Source organism: Oncorhynchus mykiss, chromosome 2 (genome assembly GCF_013265735.2).
Source record: "Oncorhynchus mykiss isolate Arlee chromosome 2, USDA_OmykA_1.1, whole genome shotgun sequence".
NCBI lineage: Eukaryota > Metazoa > Chordata > Actinopteri > Salmoniformes > Salmonidae > Oncorhynchus > Oncorhynchus mykiss.
Genome location: NC_048566.1, coordinates 64,332,076 through 64,352,399, shown reverse-complemented (window position 1 = coordinate 64,352,399; position 20,324 = coordinate 64,332,076). Strand labels below are relative to the sequence as shown.

The following is a 20,324-nucleotide window of genomic DNA, read 5'->3' as shown; positions in this document are numbered from 1 at the left end:
ATTGTCCAGAATATTACAATCTGTTCTGGCAAACAGATACCCAAATACTCTTTATAGTAATTGGCAACAACTTCTTGAAAAAGATGGTCATCTCAGCCTTATTGAAGATAATCAAGGTTTATGATCTTCCTAACAATGCAATATGTACACATTTCCTCAGGGCCAAGAAATATCAGTGAACAAATACACTAAGAGATAGTAATACTATGATCTCATTACAGCTTTGTCAGTGTCACTGTGGGGAAAAGAAGATGTTTGCGGAGCTCAGAGGGTAAGACATATACGCCAGTGAGCTATCGCAGGCTGCTTTTACTGTTCAAGGTCCTGTTTTGCAGGGAAGTTTCAAAGACAGAAGTCAAAACCCCACATGTTGTCGACGTGGGAACAGCTGGTAAGGGCAGAGCGTTGTGGTGCGGAGGAATGTTAGAGTCATAGATCTTTCATCCTCATGGCCAAAATAGCCACACACAGGCCTGATCATCTCCATGCATAGGAAGAAACACTAACCAACACAAATACAGTCCAATCCAACCCTGGTCAATGCGGTCCAAATCTTGCATCCAGAAATCCTTAGATAATTACTACATGAGTAAGTTAGTTATATTTATTCAAATTAACTGGTATAAACTCACAAATAGGATTCCTTCACAAAACAGTTGGTACAAACCAATGACATAAGTACAGTGGGTCAAAAAAGTATTTAGTCAGCCACCAATTGTGCAAGTTCTCCCACTTAAAAAGATGAGAGGCCTGTAATTTTCATCATAGGTACACTTCAACAATGACAGAAAATCACATTGTAGGATTTTTTATGAATTTATTTGCAAATTATGGTGGAAAATAAGTATTTGGTCAATAACAACATTTTCTCAATACTTTGTTATATACCCTTTGTTGGCAATGACAGAGATCAAAAGTTTTCTGTAAGTCTTCACAAGGTTTTCACACACTGTTACTGGTATTTTGGCCCATTCCTCCATGCAGATCTCCTCTAGAGCAGTGATGTTTTGGGGCTGTTGCTGGGCAACATGGACATTCAACTCCCTCCAAAGATTTTCTATGGGGTTGAGATCTGGAGACTGGCTAGGCCACTCCAAGACCTTGAAATGCTTCTTACGAAGCCACTCCTTCGTTGCCCGGGCGGTGTGTTTGGGATCATTGTCATGCTGAAAGACCCAGCCACGTTTCATCTTCAATGCCCTTGCTGATGGAAGGAGGTTTTCACTTAAAATCTCACGATACATGGCCCCTCATTCTTTCCTTTACACGGATCAGTCGTCCTGGTCCCTTTGCAGAAAAACAGCCCCAAAGCATGATGTTTCCACCCCCATGCTTCACAGTAGGTATGGTGTTCTTTGGATGCAACTCAGCATTCTTTTGTCCTCCAAACACGACGAGTTGGTTTCATCTGGTTTCATCTGACCATATGACATTCTCCCAATCTTCTTCTGGATCATCCAAATGCTCTCTAGCAAACTTCAGACGGGCCTGGACATGTACTGGCTTAAGCAGGGGGACACGTCTGGCACTGCAGGATTTGAGTCCCTGGCGGCGTAGTGTGTTACTGATGGTAGGCTTTGTTACTTTGGTCCCAGCTCTCTGCAGGTCATTCACTAGGTCCCCCCGTGTGGTTCTGGGATTTTTGCTCACCGTTCTTGTGATCATTTTGACCCCACGGGGTGAGATCTTGCGTGGAGCCCCAGATCGAGGAAGATTATCAGTGGTCTTGTATGTCTTCCATTTCCTAATAATTGCTCCCACAGTTGATTTCTTCAAACCAAGCTGTTTACATATTGCAGATTCAGTCTTCCCAGTCTGGTGCAGGTCTACAATTTTGTTTCTGGTGTCCTTTGACAGCTCTTTGGTCTTGGCCATAGTGGAGTTTGGAGTGTGACTGTTTGAGGTTGTGGACAGGTGTCTTTTATACTGATAACAAGTTCAAACAGGTGCCATTAATACAGGTAACGAGTGGAGGACAGAGGAGTCTCTTAAAGAGTATTTGGTCTATGAGAGCCAGAAATCTTGCGTGTTTGTTATTGACCAAATACTTATTTTCCACCAAAATTTGCAAATAAATTCATTAAAAATCCTACAAGTGGGAGAACTTGCACAATTGGTGGCTGACAAAATACTTTTTTCCCCCACTGTATATTTAGGTACCAAAAAAGTCAAAATAGGGACTTTTCTATTAGGGTCCTTCTACGAAAAAAAATCCCTTTTGCTTTCCTTCGATATTATTAGTAGGAATTGTACACCAATATTGAATTTTAAAAGCATGGTATATTAAATTAAGTACCCTTCAATATAGACCACATGGAGAATTCAATAAATATTATTTTGTATATGAACAAAGACTTGCTGTCCCTCGGTGCACCCTGTGACCTTTATGCAGATTTGAACCCTCTTAATAAATCATTGTAAAGCCCTAGTTAATTTGTTGCTTTGACAATGCCATTTCTGAACATTATAATTGATTTAATGTCATTAATGATTAATTGTAAGGGGGGAAAAACCTGTCCCTCATTTTAAGGTCAACCCTGTTACGTGAACTGAACTCTCGTTTTAATATGGTGAAACTATTCCTTTTTTTTTCCAAAGTTAATTTGTGGAATTTCTTTCCTTCTTAATGTATTTGAGCCAATCAGTTGTGTTGTGACAACGTAGGGGTGTTATACAGAAGATAGCCCTATTTGATAAAAGACCAAGTCCATATTATGGTAAGAACAGCTCAAATAAGAGAAATGACAGTCCATCATTACTTTAAGACATGAAGGACAGTCAATCCTGAAAATTGTAAGAACTTTGAAAGTTTCTTCAAATGCAGTCGCCATCAAGTGCTAAGATGAAACTGGCTCTCGTGAGGACCGACACAGGAAAGGAAGACCCAGAGTTACCTCTGCTACAGAGGATAAGTTCATTAGAGTTACCAGCCTCAGATTGCAACCCAAATAAATGCTTCAGAGTTCAAGTAACAGACACATCTCAACATCAACTGTTCAGAGGAGACTGTGAATCAGGCCTTCATGGTAGAATTACTGCAAAGAAACCACTACTAAAGGACACCAATAAGAAAAAGAGACTTGTTTGGGCCAAGAAACACAAGCAATGGACATTAGACTGGTGGAAATCTGTCCTTTGGTCTGATGAGTCCAAATTTGAGATTTTTGGTTCCAACAGCCATGTCTTTGTGAGACGCGGAGATCATCCGTCACCTATCTGCATGTGTGGTTCCCACTGTGAAGCATAGAGGTGTGGGTTGCTTTGCTGGTGACACTGTCTGATTAGAATTCAAGGCACACTTAACCACCATGGCTACCACAGCATTCTGCAGCGATACACCATCCCATCTGGTTTGCGCTTAGTGGGAATATCACATGTTTTTCAACAGGACAATGACCCAACACACCTCCAGGCTGTGTAAGGACTATTTTACCAAGAAGGAGAGTGATGGAGTGCTGTATCAGATGACCTGGCCTCCACAATCACCCAAACTCAACCCAATTGAGATGGTTTGGGATGAGTTGAACCGCAGAGTGAAGGAAAAACAGCTAACAAGTGCTCAGTATATGTGGGAACTCCTTCAAAATGGTTTGGAAAAGCATTCAAGCTGAAGCTGGTTGAGAGAATGCCAAGAGTGTGCAAATCTGTCATCAAGGAAAAATGTGGCTACTTTGAAGAATCTAACATCTAAAATATATTTTGATTTGTTTAATGCTTTTTGGGTTACTACATGATTCCATATGTGTTATTTTATAGTGTTGATTTCTTCAGTATTATTCTACAGACAATTTTGTAGAAAATAATAAAAAAGTAAAGAAAAACCCTTGAATGAGTAGGTGTGTACAAACTTTTGACTGTTACGGTTAACCCTTGTACTTTATTTTGCACTTAATAGGCACTATTGTTGGGCGATATGGCCAAAATATCATATCACAATATTTTCTTATTTTTGACGGTATGACAGTATTTTATGTTTTTGAATGCTTCATGGGTAGCGCATGACCCTAGGTTGCTAACAATTACCTTCTAAGTGGTTTTAATGGGTCTTTCTCTCTTATGATTGTTTTATCAATCAAACTTCAAGCAAAGATTATTTAAAGCATTTGCATACATTTCTGCATTTTCTATTTTCTTTTGCTATAATTTCAAAACGCCCTATTTTGTGAAAAGGTACCTTTTCCTTTATCAGAACAATTATTATCCTTTATGGTCATGTATTTTGAATGGATTCAATGGCAGTTCTTACTTTTGCCACAAGGGGCGGTGTGTCGACTAAGGCGCTTTTGGCACCTGCACTGCCTACGCTGCCTCACAGGCACTACCTGACGTACACAAGTACATGCGCATCCGAATCTGTTGCTAGAAATGAGCAGTTCTTACCTGTTAGCAGTCTCTTACTGGCGGTAAGAACGGAGGATTGCCATAATTTTTCATCACTACATTTAACAAACCAAACATTATCTTTTTAAAATTGTATTTTTAATTTTTTTACCCCTTTGGTAGTTATAGTCTTGTTCCATCGCTGCAACTCCCGTACGGACTCGGGAGAGGCGAAGGTCGAGAGCCATGCGTCTTCCGAGACATGACCTTGCCAAGTCGCACTGTTTCTTGGCACACTGGTCGCCAGCCGCACCAATGTGTCGGAGGAAACACCGTACAACTACCGACCCGAAGTTAGCGTGCATGTGCCCGGCCCTCCACAAGGGATCGCTAGAGTGCTATGGGACAAGGACATCCCAGCCAGGCAAACCCTCCCCTAACTTGGACGACGGTGGGCCAATTGTGGGCCGCCGCATGGGTCTCCTAGCAGCGGCCAGCTGCAAGACAGCCTGGGATCGAACCCGGGTCTGTAGTGACGCCTCAAGCACGGCAGTGCCTTAGAATGCTGCGCCACTCGGGAGGCCAACAAACCAAACATTGAAAAAAACGTTATGTAAGGAAAAGTAAAAATTCAATCCGGTATATAGTAAAATGCGATTTACTGCAGAGACCTAATAGTCAGTTTTCTTATTTAAGTTCTTGGGATAGGAAAACATGTTTCTATTAAGTTGACCATGTGCTCTTCAGAATGTTAAAATGAGGTGAAATACAACTTTTTTTTCACCATGATACCAAGTTAATTGTGTGGTATGACCCACCTACAGTCATGTTGGGATCACCATGGAGTTCACTGTCAGGGTAATGATGATTGAAAAGAATATTGCAATGTCTAAACAAGTCTAGCTCTGTGTTAACAAAGTTAACAAAATGTCCACTACAGGAGCTTCAGGCTGCTTGTGATGGAAAATTAAAATAGTCAACTAAAATCAAATGTGTAATGTTCCGATGTTGCCAAACTGCCTCTGCCATGGTCAGAAACTCAAATAAACAACCCAAAGAGAGGGCATATTTAGTTTTCCCAACACAATTCCCTTTTTAAGTCAACACCACTCGGGACAGAAACTGAGGAACCATAAGTCAACTTTTGGAATGACAAAAAACAACCAGTTTTTCAGCCTGTCCAAACATTCACCTGGAACCAATTTCCATTTCCATGTTCCATTCCAGAAAAAAATCCATTGGTGCTCAATTGAGCAAACCACTGCTGTCTCGTAAAGTTATGCCAGGCTATGGGAGTGAACCTGATTTCTGACAGCCACACTAAAAAGACGGAACAGGCGTGAGGTTCTAAATTGACATTTTAGCGCAGGATCTCCAAGGGTCCCTATTTCTGGCTAATTCTATCCTTCCAAATTCCATCCAGCCAATTATTCTTACTCAACGCTGGTTTACTTTGGGTCTGTCAAAACCCCAAACTCTAGCCTAATTTATTGTAGAGACGAGCTCGCAAGCCAAAGAGAAGGAGCGCTTTCACAGCCAAGCTCGCATTCTTTTTTGGCCTGGTTCGTCCTGGTCCTGATAATGGAATTAAACCGCAAAAAACCAACGACGTTTACCTTGCGTTTCAACCAAAAAGCTACAGTCCAGTTTTCAGTCAAAGGGTGACATTTCCCTCTCTCAAATAGACAAGAAAAATGTGAAAGTGTTGCATGTTCATCGTGGGACGATCCCATTGTTGTTAGAGGTCTTTGTACTTTAGAGGTGGTTGAACGTCAACACCTGGTCTTTGTGTGTCTCATTAACACATTCCTCTAAGATGAACACTCTGTTTACACCGCTAGCTTTTATGGGGGCGTTATGGGAGTGATGTTGTTGTGTGTCACTGGTGTGTTTACCAAGCCTGCTATGCTATCTCCCTTTGATTCCATCTACCCCCACTACAGCAGTCTTTGAAGATGTGCAACAAAGTTCAGTCTGCAGCTGGGCTCAGCGGACTCAAAAAGTGTTTTTTAACCTGAAGAATGACTATGTGTCCTCAACAGTAAAATGTATGTTTTTTTCATAATAGCAGTGACTACAAAGTCAAAAGAAAACTATTAATCCTGTGTTTGGAACACATCAGATATAATATTTGCCCACCAATGGCTGCCTCACAGACTTCAGCACTGTATATTTTTAAGAACCTAGAGCCTTTGAAATGGGCTTGCAATTTACTCGGGCGAATACAACGCTGTAGGACGATATGGGAGGAGAACTGAACGTTGCGCAATGTAAACTTCATATAAAGGGTAATACACTGACGTCTATTGTATAAAGGGTAATACACTGACGTCTATTGTATAAAGGGTAATACACTGAGTCCACATCAGAAAGCAGAGGTGTCGAGTGCCTATGGTAAGATGTGAGGTGAAACGTGATAAGCCCTACTTTCAAGGGAGATCTGTTACTTTGAGTAGGTTACCATGCTCTTCTAGGACACTTCATCCATCAAACTCTTTCCCACTAAACCAAGTTTGAAAAAAAAAAAAAAAAAAAAGAGTGAGTTTAATACAGTCCAACTCCCAAGGTACAGTACATCAACCTGATAGCCACCAACAGACCCCAACTTGAATCATCCCATCACGTCTCCGGGAAAGACGAGGTGAGAGGAACATGGATTTAAGTCCAATATCAGAGAGGATTCACCACCCCATAAGCCTTTAGCGACCTTCTCTCAGATGTGTTGCAATGCCAGTTGAGAAAAAGCAGGCGCTCTTCAGAGGGGACCTGTTACCGATCATTAGAAGAGCCAGGGAAAGCCTGGGTTAAACGCTTCCAGATCTTTACCCTACATCTCTCATTTTATCCCCCTGATTTCATCCTCAGCTGAAACACCAGCGAAACAAATATCTGCCTAATCTAGTCACTTCCGCTCTCTTGCTCCTTCTCCCCTTTCTCTGCTCTGTATCCAGAGATTCTTTGTGGTTGCGAGGAAACGCCTGCTCTCAAAGATTTGGGCCATTTTATGTCATCACCCTCCCTCACTGAGACTGCATTAGCGGTTATGTCTATATGAGTGAATTCAGAGGACTAGGCCACATACAGTAGAGCCGACTATATATCACGACTATATGACGTCGACCGTGCTCAATGGCAGATGTCCATAAAGAAAGTAGGGTCACTGGTTTACATAAAATACTTTCTTCACCACTGATGTTTAATATTTACTCTCCAAATGTAACATATAAATATCGTGTCTATTTCTCTTTCAGTCAAACATGTCAAGATATGCTTGTTTTGCTAGTCAGTCTGGGATAAAAACAAATCAATCTTTGTATGCAAGACATGTCTTTTGTTGGTCATTTGTTTCTATTGAGGCCTGGCAGCATAATTTAATTGCTCTCTAAATTGCAATAAATTGGAAGAAAGAAAAGCTTGGACACATCAATGTTGGCAAAGAGCATCATGCTATTATTACAGTTGTTTTGGAATTAAATCCCACGCCAAAATCACATGACTTTGATTTGAAGCAGACAGGAAATTGAATAATGGAGAAAAAAAAAAAAAAAACGTTTCTCTATTTCTCTTCTTCCAATATATATGTTATTCTCCATGTTTTCCCAACTCTTTGGCCTTCTGATACAGACTTTACTGCTGCTGTCAAAGCTCTACTCATGTCCAAAGATGTTGCCTCAGAAAACATCTGAAAGCAGCATCTGGTTTGGTGTCTCCAAAGGCTTCAGCCTCCTGGCGAGCCAAAATCTACAAGACACAGCAATCAACTATTGACCAATACAACTAATGAATTGCATCATTTGGTTTGATTTAACATCAAATAAACAATCCCCAAAGGGCCCAAATGTAACATTAGCCGCCTGCTCTGGTTTCAAACCTAAGCTATGACAAGAACCATGCTTGAAGAACTGGGGCCGAGGGAACCTCGGAGTCTCCAGGTCCTAGCTAGCTCCAGTTGCTAGACTGGCATATGGGCTGGATCAGGAAACACAAGCTCAATGATGTCATGACCATCTGACCCCAGGGTGACAGGTTTGGGGAATTTGTCTGCAAGTGGCCTCAGGCCAAAGTCAAGTATGTCTATGTTGTGCATGTGGATTTCATTTGAACCAATGCGATCTCTCCAACCTAGATTGCTCTCCTTGGGAACCCTCACTCACAGCAGGAAATGGTTTTCATTAGCAACAAAATAGGCATAAATTACTCAAATGTTTGCCAATTCATCACACACTGCATTATTGTTGGTTAATGTTGCTTCACACACATTTTTTTGCAAACGGTTTTTAAAACAATCATCATTACTTAAAATGTTTACATTGTTGCTAATCTGTTTTGTGTGGAACTTTACTGTTCATAAACTGTTTGACCACCAAAATCTGTGCAATAAATTTCTATGATTTTCAGTCTTTGGTGAGTCATTCTCTTCGGTATCAGTTAATGCTTACATGACTTGATTGTTAAATTGGATAAACCCTGACTGCCACGACTGCCACGAACCACTGAATGCCACGAGACACCCTAATTATCTCGCCAGGTAAGTCCATGACGAAGTTTAACCCATACAACTGCCACTTGAGAAAACAAACCCCTTTGTGAAGCATGGCAACATACTGTATATACATAGCCACAAAGGCTACAGGAATTCCATATGGAGCCATCTGTAGTCCAGCATCTAACTCATTCATGACTGTTTGTTACCGAATACTGTCTCAATGATTGAAAACGCTAATCACTGCGAAAACACAATTCGTTACCATAGCTTAATAAAGTACAACATTATTTGAGATCACTGACCAGGTCTCTCTTGAAAAATAGATGTTTTATCTCAATGAGAAAAACCTGTATAAACAAAGGATAAATGCAAATAAATGTGAAAAATAAAATAAAAAAAGTGAAGGGCCACCCCTGAAAGTAAGGTAAGGTTCAATTATGCCAACCACAAGAAGTATTTCAGGAAATCCGAAAGCTCCAACGCCATGCTATTTCCTCTCGCTCACCAGACAGACCATAAGGCTCTAATAAACGTGGCGTCTCAACAGGACACCACTTGATACAGGACTTTCTTTCAACACGACATTTCACAGAAAAGGAATCTAAACTTTCATCTTGTTTAAATTCATCTTATGTAAATGTTATGCGTGATTCACTCTGTCACTGAACCGTTTAGTCAAATAATTACCTCAGGGTTTCAGATTTATGTTTACGCTCATACACTGACTTCCCTGTCGCTGTATGGGTTATTTTGTGTGAAAAATGGTCTAAGTTACTATTGCATAGCTTAGCATACTGCTTACAAGTTGGGATGGGGGATAGCATTTGTACACCCTAAAAAATGTCATTTGTATAAGCTAAAAATTGATTATAGATACATGGCTATTAGAGGCCAGTATAAAAAGGTAAAAACATCATGGCATTAGCTGAGGTATTGGCTCTGCTTCTTTTATTTGTCCTGTTAAAATACCCTCCTCTATATGTGGAAGCATGCTAAAATACAACAGAAGAAAAGGCACACATTAATTAATCCATCAACAATATTCTATAAACACTTTTTTCAGGTTTCAATTTGGGACCTCTTCAAATATAACAAGCTTGCCAACATCGATTTATACCAATTATTGTTGTAGTAAAACTGAATACTCGGTTGGTCTCCAGCCAAAGGCATTACGGAGAGAGCCCTATTATTACAATTGTAAACAGATGTGCCAGCCTGTGCCAAAGTTTGATTTGGAGTCAGGATGTCTTCTCTTGAGTGTTTTCTAAATACAATTATGTACAAAAATATATAATAACGATATGAATAAAGGCTGCAGTCCGTTTTACACTATGTGACAGGGGTGGAAATAACCAAAAGAAATTACAGGTAGAAATTGTACAGACCATATTTATAACAAGCATGTCCCAAAAAGATGGCTAGCGTTTCTGATCATTAGATAAGACTGCCCAAGGGGAGTGAGGTCAATGGTTGGTCAAATACCAAGGACCACAAACTGAACTACTATCAACCGAGCCATCACTATAGGCTTACGGTGAACAGTACAGTTCTATAACCTCAAGGAGGCATACAAACAGACAGGAATACTGTACAGTATGTATTCACGAGCAGTTAGGCTAAGCAGTATAGTTTATGACCGGCTAGATGATATTGATCCCAATGATACCACAATATACTTCTAAGCAGACAGTGACCATTGCTATGAATATGGAACAACAATTTTTGAGGACTGAATCTATGTAAGTGTTTGAAGTGTTTATGGTAATATGTTTATGTAAAGAGATTGAATAGGCTTGGTTCCAATCAGATATAGACATTTGGGTAGTTGTCTGCAGCGCGTCAGTCATATGCATGTAAGGATTACCACACATGCAACTAATGGACCAATATTATTTAGTTTGGGTTTTAATATATGCTGTTTATGCTACGTTAGAAAGCACACTTTTATGCTATTCAGAAAAGCTCAGATTGTTGGATCTTGAGGTGTACAGAGACATCAGGAGGTCAGGCAATGGATTTTATATATTTTTTTAAAAGGACATGATTGACATTGATTAATTCCTTTCTATCAACAAATATTGCATTATATATTGTGTATGAATTGCCATAGGGATATAATTCAACCGAAACAGTTATCTTTAAGTTTGTGTCTGAAGTTAGCCTGTGTACAACTTTTGGGCTTCAGCTTGCTTCACATGTAGGCCTTTAGGTCTCAGTACTTTTTGCTGAGTGTAGTACATCTTTTAGAACGTATTTGGTAAAAACTCAAATCAGATAAGCACACAGAGCACCTATGATGCTATTTTCTATACTACGATGAGCATAGAAAGTACATGCTCAACAATATGACTTTGAAGTTATGGAGCAACTATTATTGCCAAAGAATGCAACACTTGCCAAGTATCACAGCATGATACTACATGGAAAAACAACACAAATGTCACAACCGTTATGTTTCTTTAATATTCTTTACAGTTGGAAAAGCTAGTTCAACATGTTTATGTATTTTCGCATGTGAATGAAATAAATAGAAAAAGCTGAATAACATTTGAACACACACACAAAAAAAAAAGCAAAGCACTGTTGCCCCACTAAGCACCTTGGGTAAAAAAGTTGGGAGCCGCGAGGTGGCGACTGGGCTGGCGAGGCGGAGTAGGAGTCTTGGATGGAGCGAATGTCTTGGGACGGAAGGAGGAAGACGACAAGAGAGCCCAGAGTGGACCTCACAGGAGAGCTTACAGTCAACACAAACACAGAGCCATTTTGGTAACACTGCAAATGAACTATGTGTCAGAAAGACTTCACCTTGCTATCACACATGACACCTTGTGAAATCATGTTTCACTTAGTATTTTTTTATACTGTCGTAGGCACAGGAGGTTGGCGGCACCTAAGTTAGGGAGGACGGGCTCATTGTAATGACTGGAGCAGAATCAGTGGAATGGTATCAAATACATCAAACACGTGGTTTTACAGGTGTTCGATGCCACTCCATTTGCTCCGTTCTGGCCATTATTATGAGCCGTCCTCCCCTCAGCAGCCTCCTGTGGTCGTAGGACATCAAATATAATATATGACGACTGGCTGGCTAGCCATCAAGAAAGATGTAGTAGTTGGCCATGAATTGTTTTGAAATGTATGGAGCAGTTATCGGATGCCAGGCCAGGTTCACGACAGCACTACGAAGGTTATGACAGATAGTTCAACCCAAGTGTTACATACATCTAAACTGAAACAAATAAAACATTAAAAGCTGCAACAATAAATAAACTATTGTAAACAAATAAATACGTTTCATTTGAAAGATCCTTCAGACATATAAAAACTGGCCCCAGAAAAAGTGAAACAGCAACAAATGACTACAATATCATGAGAGAGGTATTTGTGTGCTTCAGTTGGTTTGAGATTTGCAGATGCCAATTCAGTTAGTTGTATCTTTTGAGCTATCAGACTTGAATTAAGATGAAAGCCACATCTACAGGAAGTTAATCTACAATGAAATTGTAGAGCTTTAAAAACTGGATTGCATAGTTTGATGTTTGTGCACCATAATAGACTGCATTCATCTTGCTACTGCATTAACATACAGGGCCTTTGGGAAGTATTCACACCCTTCCCTCTTTCCACATTTTGTTACGTTACATCCTTACTCTAAAATGTATGAAATTATATATTTTCTTTTAGCAATCTACACACAATACCCCATAATGACAAAGCGAAAACAGGTTAAGCATTTTTTGCTAATTTATTACCACTAAAAAAACTGAAATACCTAATTCATAAGTATTCAGACACTTTGCTATGATACTCAAAATTGAGCTCAGGTGCATCCCATTTCCATTGATCATCCTTGAGATGTTTCTACAACTTGATTGGAGTCCACCTGTTGAAAATTCAATTGATTTGGAAAGGCACACCTGTCTATATAAGGTCCCACATTTGACAGTGAATGTCAGAGCAAGAATCAAGCCATGAGGTTGAAGGAATTGTCCTTAGAGCTCCGAGACAGGATTGTGTCGAGGCACAGATCTGGGGAAGGGTACCAAAAAATGTCTGCAGCATTGAATGTCCTCAAGAACACAGTGGCCTCCATCATTCTTAAATGGAAGAAATTTGGAAACACCAAGACTCTTCCAAGAGGTGGCCGCCCAGCCAAACTGAGCAATCTGTCAGAAGAACCCGATATGGTCACTCGGACAGAGCTCCAGAGTTCCTCTGTGGAGATAGGTGAACCTTCCAGAAGGTCAACCATCTCTGCAGCACTCCAACAATCAGGTCTTTATGGTAAAAGTGGCCAGATGTAACTACTCCTCAGTAAAAGGCACATGATAACCCGCTTGGAGTTTGCCAGAAGGCACCTAAAAGACTCTCAGACCATGAGAAACAAGATTCTTTGGTCTGATGATGCTAAAATTGAACGCTTTCGCCTGAATGCCAAGCGTTACGTCTGGAAGAAACCTGGCACAATCCCTACGGTGAAGCATGGTGGTGGTAGCATCATGCTGTGGGGATGTTTCTCAGCGGCTGGAACTGGGAGACTAGTCAGGATCGAGTGAAAGAAGAACAGAGCAAAGTACAGAGAGATCCTTGATGAAAACCTGCTCCAGAGGACCTTCCAAAAGGACAACGACCCTAAGCACACAGCCAAGACAATGCAGGAGTGGCTTCGGGACTAGTCTTTGAAGGTCCTTGAGAGCCCGGACTTGAACCCAATTGAACATCTCTGGAGAGACCTGAAAATAGCTGTGAATCGATGCTCCCCATCCAACCTGACAGAGTTTGAGAGGATCTGCAGAGAAGAATGGGAGAAACTCCCAAAATACAGGTGTGCAAAGCTTGTAGCGTCATACCCAAGAGGCTGTAATCGCTTCCAAAGGTGCTTCAACAAAAAACTGAGTAAAGGGTCTCAATACTTATGTAAATATGATTTCATTTCATTAATATACATTTGCAAAAATGTCTAAAAAACAGTTTTTGCTCTGTCATGATGGGATATTGTGTGTAGATTGCTGAGTAAAAAAATACATTTAATCCATTTAAGAATAAGGCTGTAACGTAACAAAATGTAGAAAAAATAAAAGGGGGCAGAATACTTTCCAAATGCACTGTAAACTAGATAAATATATCAGCAATATGACCTATGAATAAGTTCTACAATAAAACCATTTTTAAAGTGACTCGTTCTGAACATATTGGCCAACCTACTGTTCTGTCCGTCTGTTAAGAGCCCTTACAGTCAACTAATCACAGGTAAAGAAAAAATGACAAATTCTCTGACATCAAAATGGCCGACTGGTGTTTCTATAGAAACCCAACTGTAAACAGCATTTTGATGTAAAATTCTCCTTTACTTTAGTGTAGTTTAACAGTAGAGACAAAGTGCTCACCATACAAGGCAAACGTTCAAATCGTTTGTGCCACTATGACCAATTAACACACTTACGAGAAGACAGGAAATGTACAACACGTGTACTGGTGAGGGTGAGAGTATATTCTGAGGTGATGTTGAGGGTTTTGCCGAACCAGTGATCCCTGTACGATGTTCAGTTTTGCGTTCCCTGAAGTGGAGAAGGTGAGCGCCTAGCCGTTGTAGCTACAGTACTAGTTAACATGACTTAACACACCTGATATTTGCCTGGCACGGGCATTATAGCTTTCTTCCTATTTCAGTAACAGTATTTCTCTAAGCATTTCAAACATCTGCCAATTCAAATGTAATCCTAAAATAAATGGTTATATCTCGATCTATAGTGTCCTATAGTTACTGTTTTTACATTTTGTGATTTACAGTGCCTTGCGAAAGTATTCGGCCCCCTTGAACTTTGCGACCTTTTGCCACATTTCAGGCTTCAAACATAAAGATATAAAACTGTATTTTTTTGTGAAGAATCAACAACAAGTGGGACACAATCATGAAGTGGAACGACATTTATTGGATATTTCAAACTTTCTTAACAAATCAAAAACTGAAAAATTGGGCGTGCAAAATTATTCAGCCCCTTTACTTTCAGTGCAGCAAACTCTCTCCAGAAGTTCAGTGAGGATCTCTGAATGATCCAATGTTGACCTAAATGACTAATGATGATAAATACAATCCACCTGTGTGTAATCAAGTCTCCGTATAAATGCACCTGCACTGTGATAGTCTCAGAGGTCTGTTAAAAGCGCAGAGAGCATCATGAAGAACAAGGAACACACCAGGCAGGTCCGAGATACTGTTGTGAAGCCGGATTTGGATACAAAAAGATTTCCCAAGCTTTAAACATCCCAAGGAGCACTGTGCAAGCGATAATATTGAAATGGAAGGAGTATCAGACCACTGCAAATCTACCAAGACCTGGCCGTCCCTCTAAACTTTCAGCTCATACAAGGAGAAGACTGATCAGAGATGCAGCCAAGAGGCCCATGATCACTCTGGATGAACTGCAGAGATCTACAGCTGAGGTGGGAGACTCTGTCCATAGGATAACAACCAATCGTATATTGCACAAATCTGGCCTTTATGGAAGAGTGGCAAGAAGAAAGCCATTTCTTAAAGATATCCATAAAAAGTGTCATTTAAAGTTTGCCACAAGCCACCTGGGAGACACACCAAACATGTGGAAGAAGGTGCTCTGGTCAGATGAAACCAAAATTGAACTTTTTGGCAACATTGCAAAACGTTATGTTTGGCGTAAAAGCAACACAGCTCATCACCCTGAACACACCATCCCCACTGTCAAACATGGTGGTGGCAGCATCATGGTTTGGGCCTGCTTTTCTTCAGCAGGGCCAGGGAAGATGGTTAAAATTGATGGGAAGATGGATGGAGCCAAATACAGGACCATTCTGGAAGAAAACCTAATGGAGTCTGCAAAAGACCTGAGACTGGGACGGAGATTTGTCTTCCAACAAGACAATGATCCAAAACATAAAGCAAAATCTACAATGGAATGGTTCAAAAATAAACATATCCAGGTGTTAGAATGGCCAAGTCAAAGTCCAGACCTGAATCCAATCGAGAATCTGTGGAAAGAACTGAAAACTGCTGTTCACAAATGCTCTCTAGAGACCTCTGAGACTATCACAGTGCAGGTGCATTTATACGGAGACTTGATTACACACAGGTGGATTGTATTTATCATCATTAGTCATTTAGGTCAACATTGGATCATTCAGAGATCCTCACTGAACTTCTGGAGAGAGTTTGCTGCACTGAAAGTAAAGGGGCTGAATAATTTTGCACGCCCAATTTTTCAGTTTTTGATTTGTTAAAAAAGTTTGAAATATCCAATAAATGTCGTTCCACTTCATGATTGTGTCCCACTTGTTGTTGATTCTTCACAAAAAAATACAGTTTTATATCTTTATGTTTGAAGCCTGAAATGTGGCAAAAGGTCGCAAAGTTCAAGGGGGCCGAATACTTTCGCAAGGCACTGTATAACTCATTGGCAGTTAATGAGTAAAAATGTTAACCGCACAAGGATTACACAGGGATGGTAGAACTGTGAAAACATCTTCAATATAACATTCTAAGAGACATGACACTTTTGAAAACTGCATTTCATCCTTAATTTATGAGTCTTTAAAAAAAATAAACTATTTTCATAATGTAAAAAATACTAACAAAACATACTGTTGTTTTTAAAATATGTTCCTCTGTACAAACTGTCATTGTTCATGAGACTTAAAGGACCAGACCGAAAAGCACCAGTAGAAATATGAAATATCATATTCAGTTATGAAACCTAGCCACTAAAAATAAAATCACACTGTACAAAGACACACACAAAACACAGTGACAGTCATTTGTTGCCGTTTGATAAAGTAATAATATTAAAAACTCTTATACACAAATATACACTTGTGTACTTCGGTTACAGGGTGAGACAGCAATCACAACAACAAAAAATGTGCTTCACATATGAAATAAATATATCTTGAGTTATTAATTCGCCTCTACAAATATATGGCATTGTTGGACAACATTGTCCTTCTAATTTATAGTTTTATTTGGAGCCTAAGTTCCAAATGGGAACCATGTGTTTCTGATGATTCCCAATGTGGAGTAGCATTCTGTGTGTGTTCTCCCTCTCCCTTGTTTCTAATCAGCACCATGCCACTGCAGGGCCCAGTGTGGGTGGGCTGGGGCTAACGTAGCCTAGCGCTGATGCTAGCGCTCCATTAACTCTCCTACAGAACTCCTAAAACACAGTAAGCTAGCCGCTAGCCTCTAGCTGTTAGTCGCTAGCGGACGGCCAGAAGTATACTCGCTGTAATTTAAGTACACCCCCATGTCTACTCACGGTGACGCGCCCCAGTGAAGGAGGAAGTCAAGGGGGAGTTAGGGAAGAGGAAGTACTATCGTACCGGCTTCCATGGTCGGCGGTGCCAGGATGCGCTGCCCGGGCACAGGTCCAGGTTACACTGCTCCACGTCAGGAGGCTTGTCCAGGATGTCACAGTTGTGGTCGCTGAGTCTTTGACCGTTGGGCCGTTGGCATACCACCTGGCGCGTCCTCCTGCCTCCACCACACGTCTGGGTACACTGAGAGGACACAAGGTAAGATGAGGGAGGGGTCACTGAGTATTCAGCAGGCTCCTAAGTACAGTATGTCAATAGATCTTCTTTCAGGACAGGATTAGATGATGAAGAGGTGCAGAGGAAAGGAAGTGACTTTAGACTATTTGACTCACGCCCAGGAGTCTGAAATGGGTATGTGTAGTTTAGAAGTGGACTGTATTGTTGTAGCGTCGCTTAACAGAAGCAGATCTGCTTAATAACCTTTTACTGCAGTGGGCTAAATCAGGGTCACACAGAGTGTTTCTTGGAAGTCTTGAAGAAATATTTTTTTAAACAAAAGTATACACCTCACACACATGGCTATGGACTTACAAAAAAGAAGACCATGTCAGATATAGAGTTGAATGTATAATATTTTGAGTTTGCATCACAATACTACAATTTATATACATCACAGAAGACTGAAATATAACAAATCCGTTTGACATAGAAACACCGGATTGTCAGTGTAAAAAATAAATAAAAACTAAGTATGAAATATTAATAACATTCCACCCATGAGGCCACGAGGTCATTAGACTGCAGGAAAGGGATGCACATAGTCCTTGTACTGCCTGTGTACTGACCTCTCCCCAGACACCGTAGTTCCACAGAGGGCAGGGTCCTGAGTCGCAGTTCTTGGACTCGGCAGGTTTGACCCTCTGGTCACAGTGGCTGGTGCTGCGACCCTCCGCATCCTGACACACCACCACCCTCCTCTGGAAGCCCCCCGCACACGTACTGGAGCACTATGGACGGGCACAGAGTGTGTGTTACAGACCGAGGGGAAACATACACAGACAACTTTGTACAGACCAGCTGCAATGTAAACCAAAGCCAGATGTGGAGTTACAGTACACTGTGGAGTGACAGTAGACTGTGGAGTTACAGTACACTGTGGAGTTACAGTACACTGTGGAGTTACAGTACACTGTGGAGTTACAGTACACTGTGGAGTTACAGTACACTGTGGAGTTACAGTACACTGTGGAGTTACAGTACACTGTGGAGTTACAGTACACTGTGGAGTTACAGTACACTCGGTCCACACACAGATGGAAAGCATCGGGCTTAGAAGTACAACGTGACACATAGAATAGCCTTGAACTACGCAGCAGGTATTTTCTGCAACCAATTACAGTTACACATCACATCCTTGCTGTCTCAGTAAGAGATCTCTATGTGAGATACAGCAGCACGCAGTTAGACAATTAAGCGAGACAGAGCAGTGAATGGAGATGGTATCGAAGTGCCAGGGGGTTTTCTTGACCATGTAACCCGACCAGGAATGATTCTCTTCCCTGGTCCTGGTCAGGTGACATGGTCCTACGGTTCTGTACATACTCCTCCCCAGGGCCCCGTCCTCCACTGGTTGTCTGCCGAGGGGACGTTCCAGCTGCTGTGTCCCGGGTGGCTGGCGGGGTCGTGGGGGCTGTAGGGCTGGTCGTTGGGCCTCTGGCGGTACACGGAGGGGCAGGGGGCACCTGTACACTCCTGCTCTGTGCTGGGCCTCTCGTCCTGATCGCAGAAGGACTCGTCAACCTGGTGGTGGTAGTTACTGCACACCACCTGCCTGGTGGCCCGGCCCACACCACACGTCACTGAACACTGGGCAGAGAATAGACAAGGTCATATCTCTGAACACTGGGCAGAGAATAGACAAGGTCATATCACTGAACACTGGGCAGAGAGCAGATCAAATCATCAGACATAAGTGAGGCATTCTTTCAGTAGTAAAGGAAACTTCACTACAAAATAGAGGTTGACATATATTTATACTAATAGAGTTGGAAAAATGACAACTATAACATACAGGAGACCACTCCCAGGAGCGCCACTGGCCACACGGGCTGAAGCAGGCTGAGGATTCTGGGGGCCGGAGCAGCTGGGCACAGTAGGACTCGTCTGCCACTCCACCCTGGGCGTCCCGACAGCTGACGTAACGGGCACGCTTCCCTTTCCCACAGGAGACAGAGCACTGAGACAGGCACACAGAGGAACAAGCATTTAAGATCAGACGTATAGTAAAAGCATTGTGTCAAACGGTCGCCCTTCTATATCTAATAGTACAAATCAAACAGTGAAATGCTTACTTATGGGCCCTTCCTTACAATGCCGAGAGAAAGAAAATAGAGAAATAATAGAAGAGTTAAACAGGTCATAATAAAAGTAATAATAGATACATAATGAGTAATGATAACTTGGCTGTCTATACACAAGGGATACCAGTACTGAGTCGATGTGCAGGAGTACGCGGTAACAGGTGTAAAGGTACATATAACTAGTTATAAAGTGACAGGTTGTAAACAGTCGCAGCAGTGTATGTGATGAGTCAAAAAAAAGTTCATGCAAAAAGGGACAATGCAGATAGTTAATAAAATAGCTACACGGACTAACTATTTAGCAGTCTTATGGCTTGGGGTTAGAAGCTGTTCAGGGTCCTGTTGGTTCCAGACCTGGTTCATCAGTACTGCGTACCGTGCGGTAGCAGAGTTAATAGTCTATGACTTGGGTGGCTGGAGTAAATATTTAGGGCCTTACTCTGACACTGCCTATTATAGAGGTCCTGGATGGCAGGAAGCTCGGCCCCAGTGATGTACTGGGCAAAATGCACTACACTCTGTAGCGCTTTGCAGTCAGATGCCAAGCAGTTGCCATACCAAGTGGTGATGCAGCCAGTCAAGATGCTCTCAATGGTGCAGCTGTATTACTTTTTTCGAGGATCTGAGGACCCATGCCAAATCTTTTCAGGCTCCTGAGGGGGAAGAGGACTTTTCATGGCCTGTTTACGGCTGTGTTGGTGTGTTCTGACCATGATAGGTCCTTAGTGATGTGAACACCAAGGAGCTCTAGACCCCCTCCACTACAGCCCCTTCGATGTAGATGTGGACGCGCTCGACCCTCCGTTTCCTGTAGTCCACGATCAGCTCCTTTGTCTTGCTGATGTTGAGGGAAAGGTTGTTGTCTGGGCATCACA

The 20,324-nt window shown here is 41.5% G+C and overlaps 1 protein-coding gene across 2 annotated transcripts in view; it reads right to left on the bottom strand.

Moving 5' to 3' along the window:
* Positions 1-20,324, bottom strand: part of LOC110493669 (A disintegrin and metalloproteinase with thrombospondin motifs 20) — a 128,606-nt gene that overhangs the window by 26,964 nt on the left and 81,318 nt on the right. For both annotated transcript variants that reach the window (XM_036952909.1, XM_036952911.1), the window contains 4 exons: positions 19,161-19,325; positions 18,692-18,955; positions 17,935-18,096; positions 17,156-17,332 (listed from right to left, as the gene is read on the bottom strand). In XM_036952909.1, the coding sequence (XP_036808804.1) occupies positions 17,156-17,332; positions 17,935-18,096; positions 18,692-18,955; positions 19,161-19,325 (768 nt within the window). The remainder of the gene's footprint in view (positions 1-17,155; positions 17,333-17,934; positions 18,097-18,691; positions 18,956-19,160; positions 19,326-20,324) is intronic.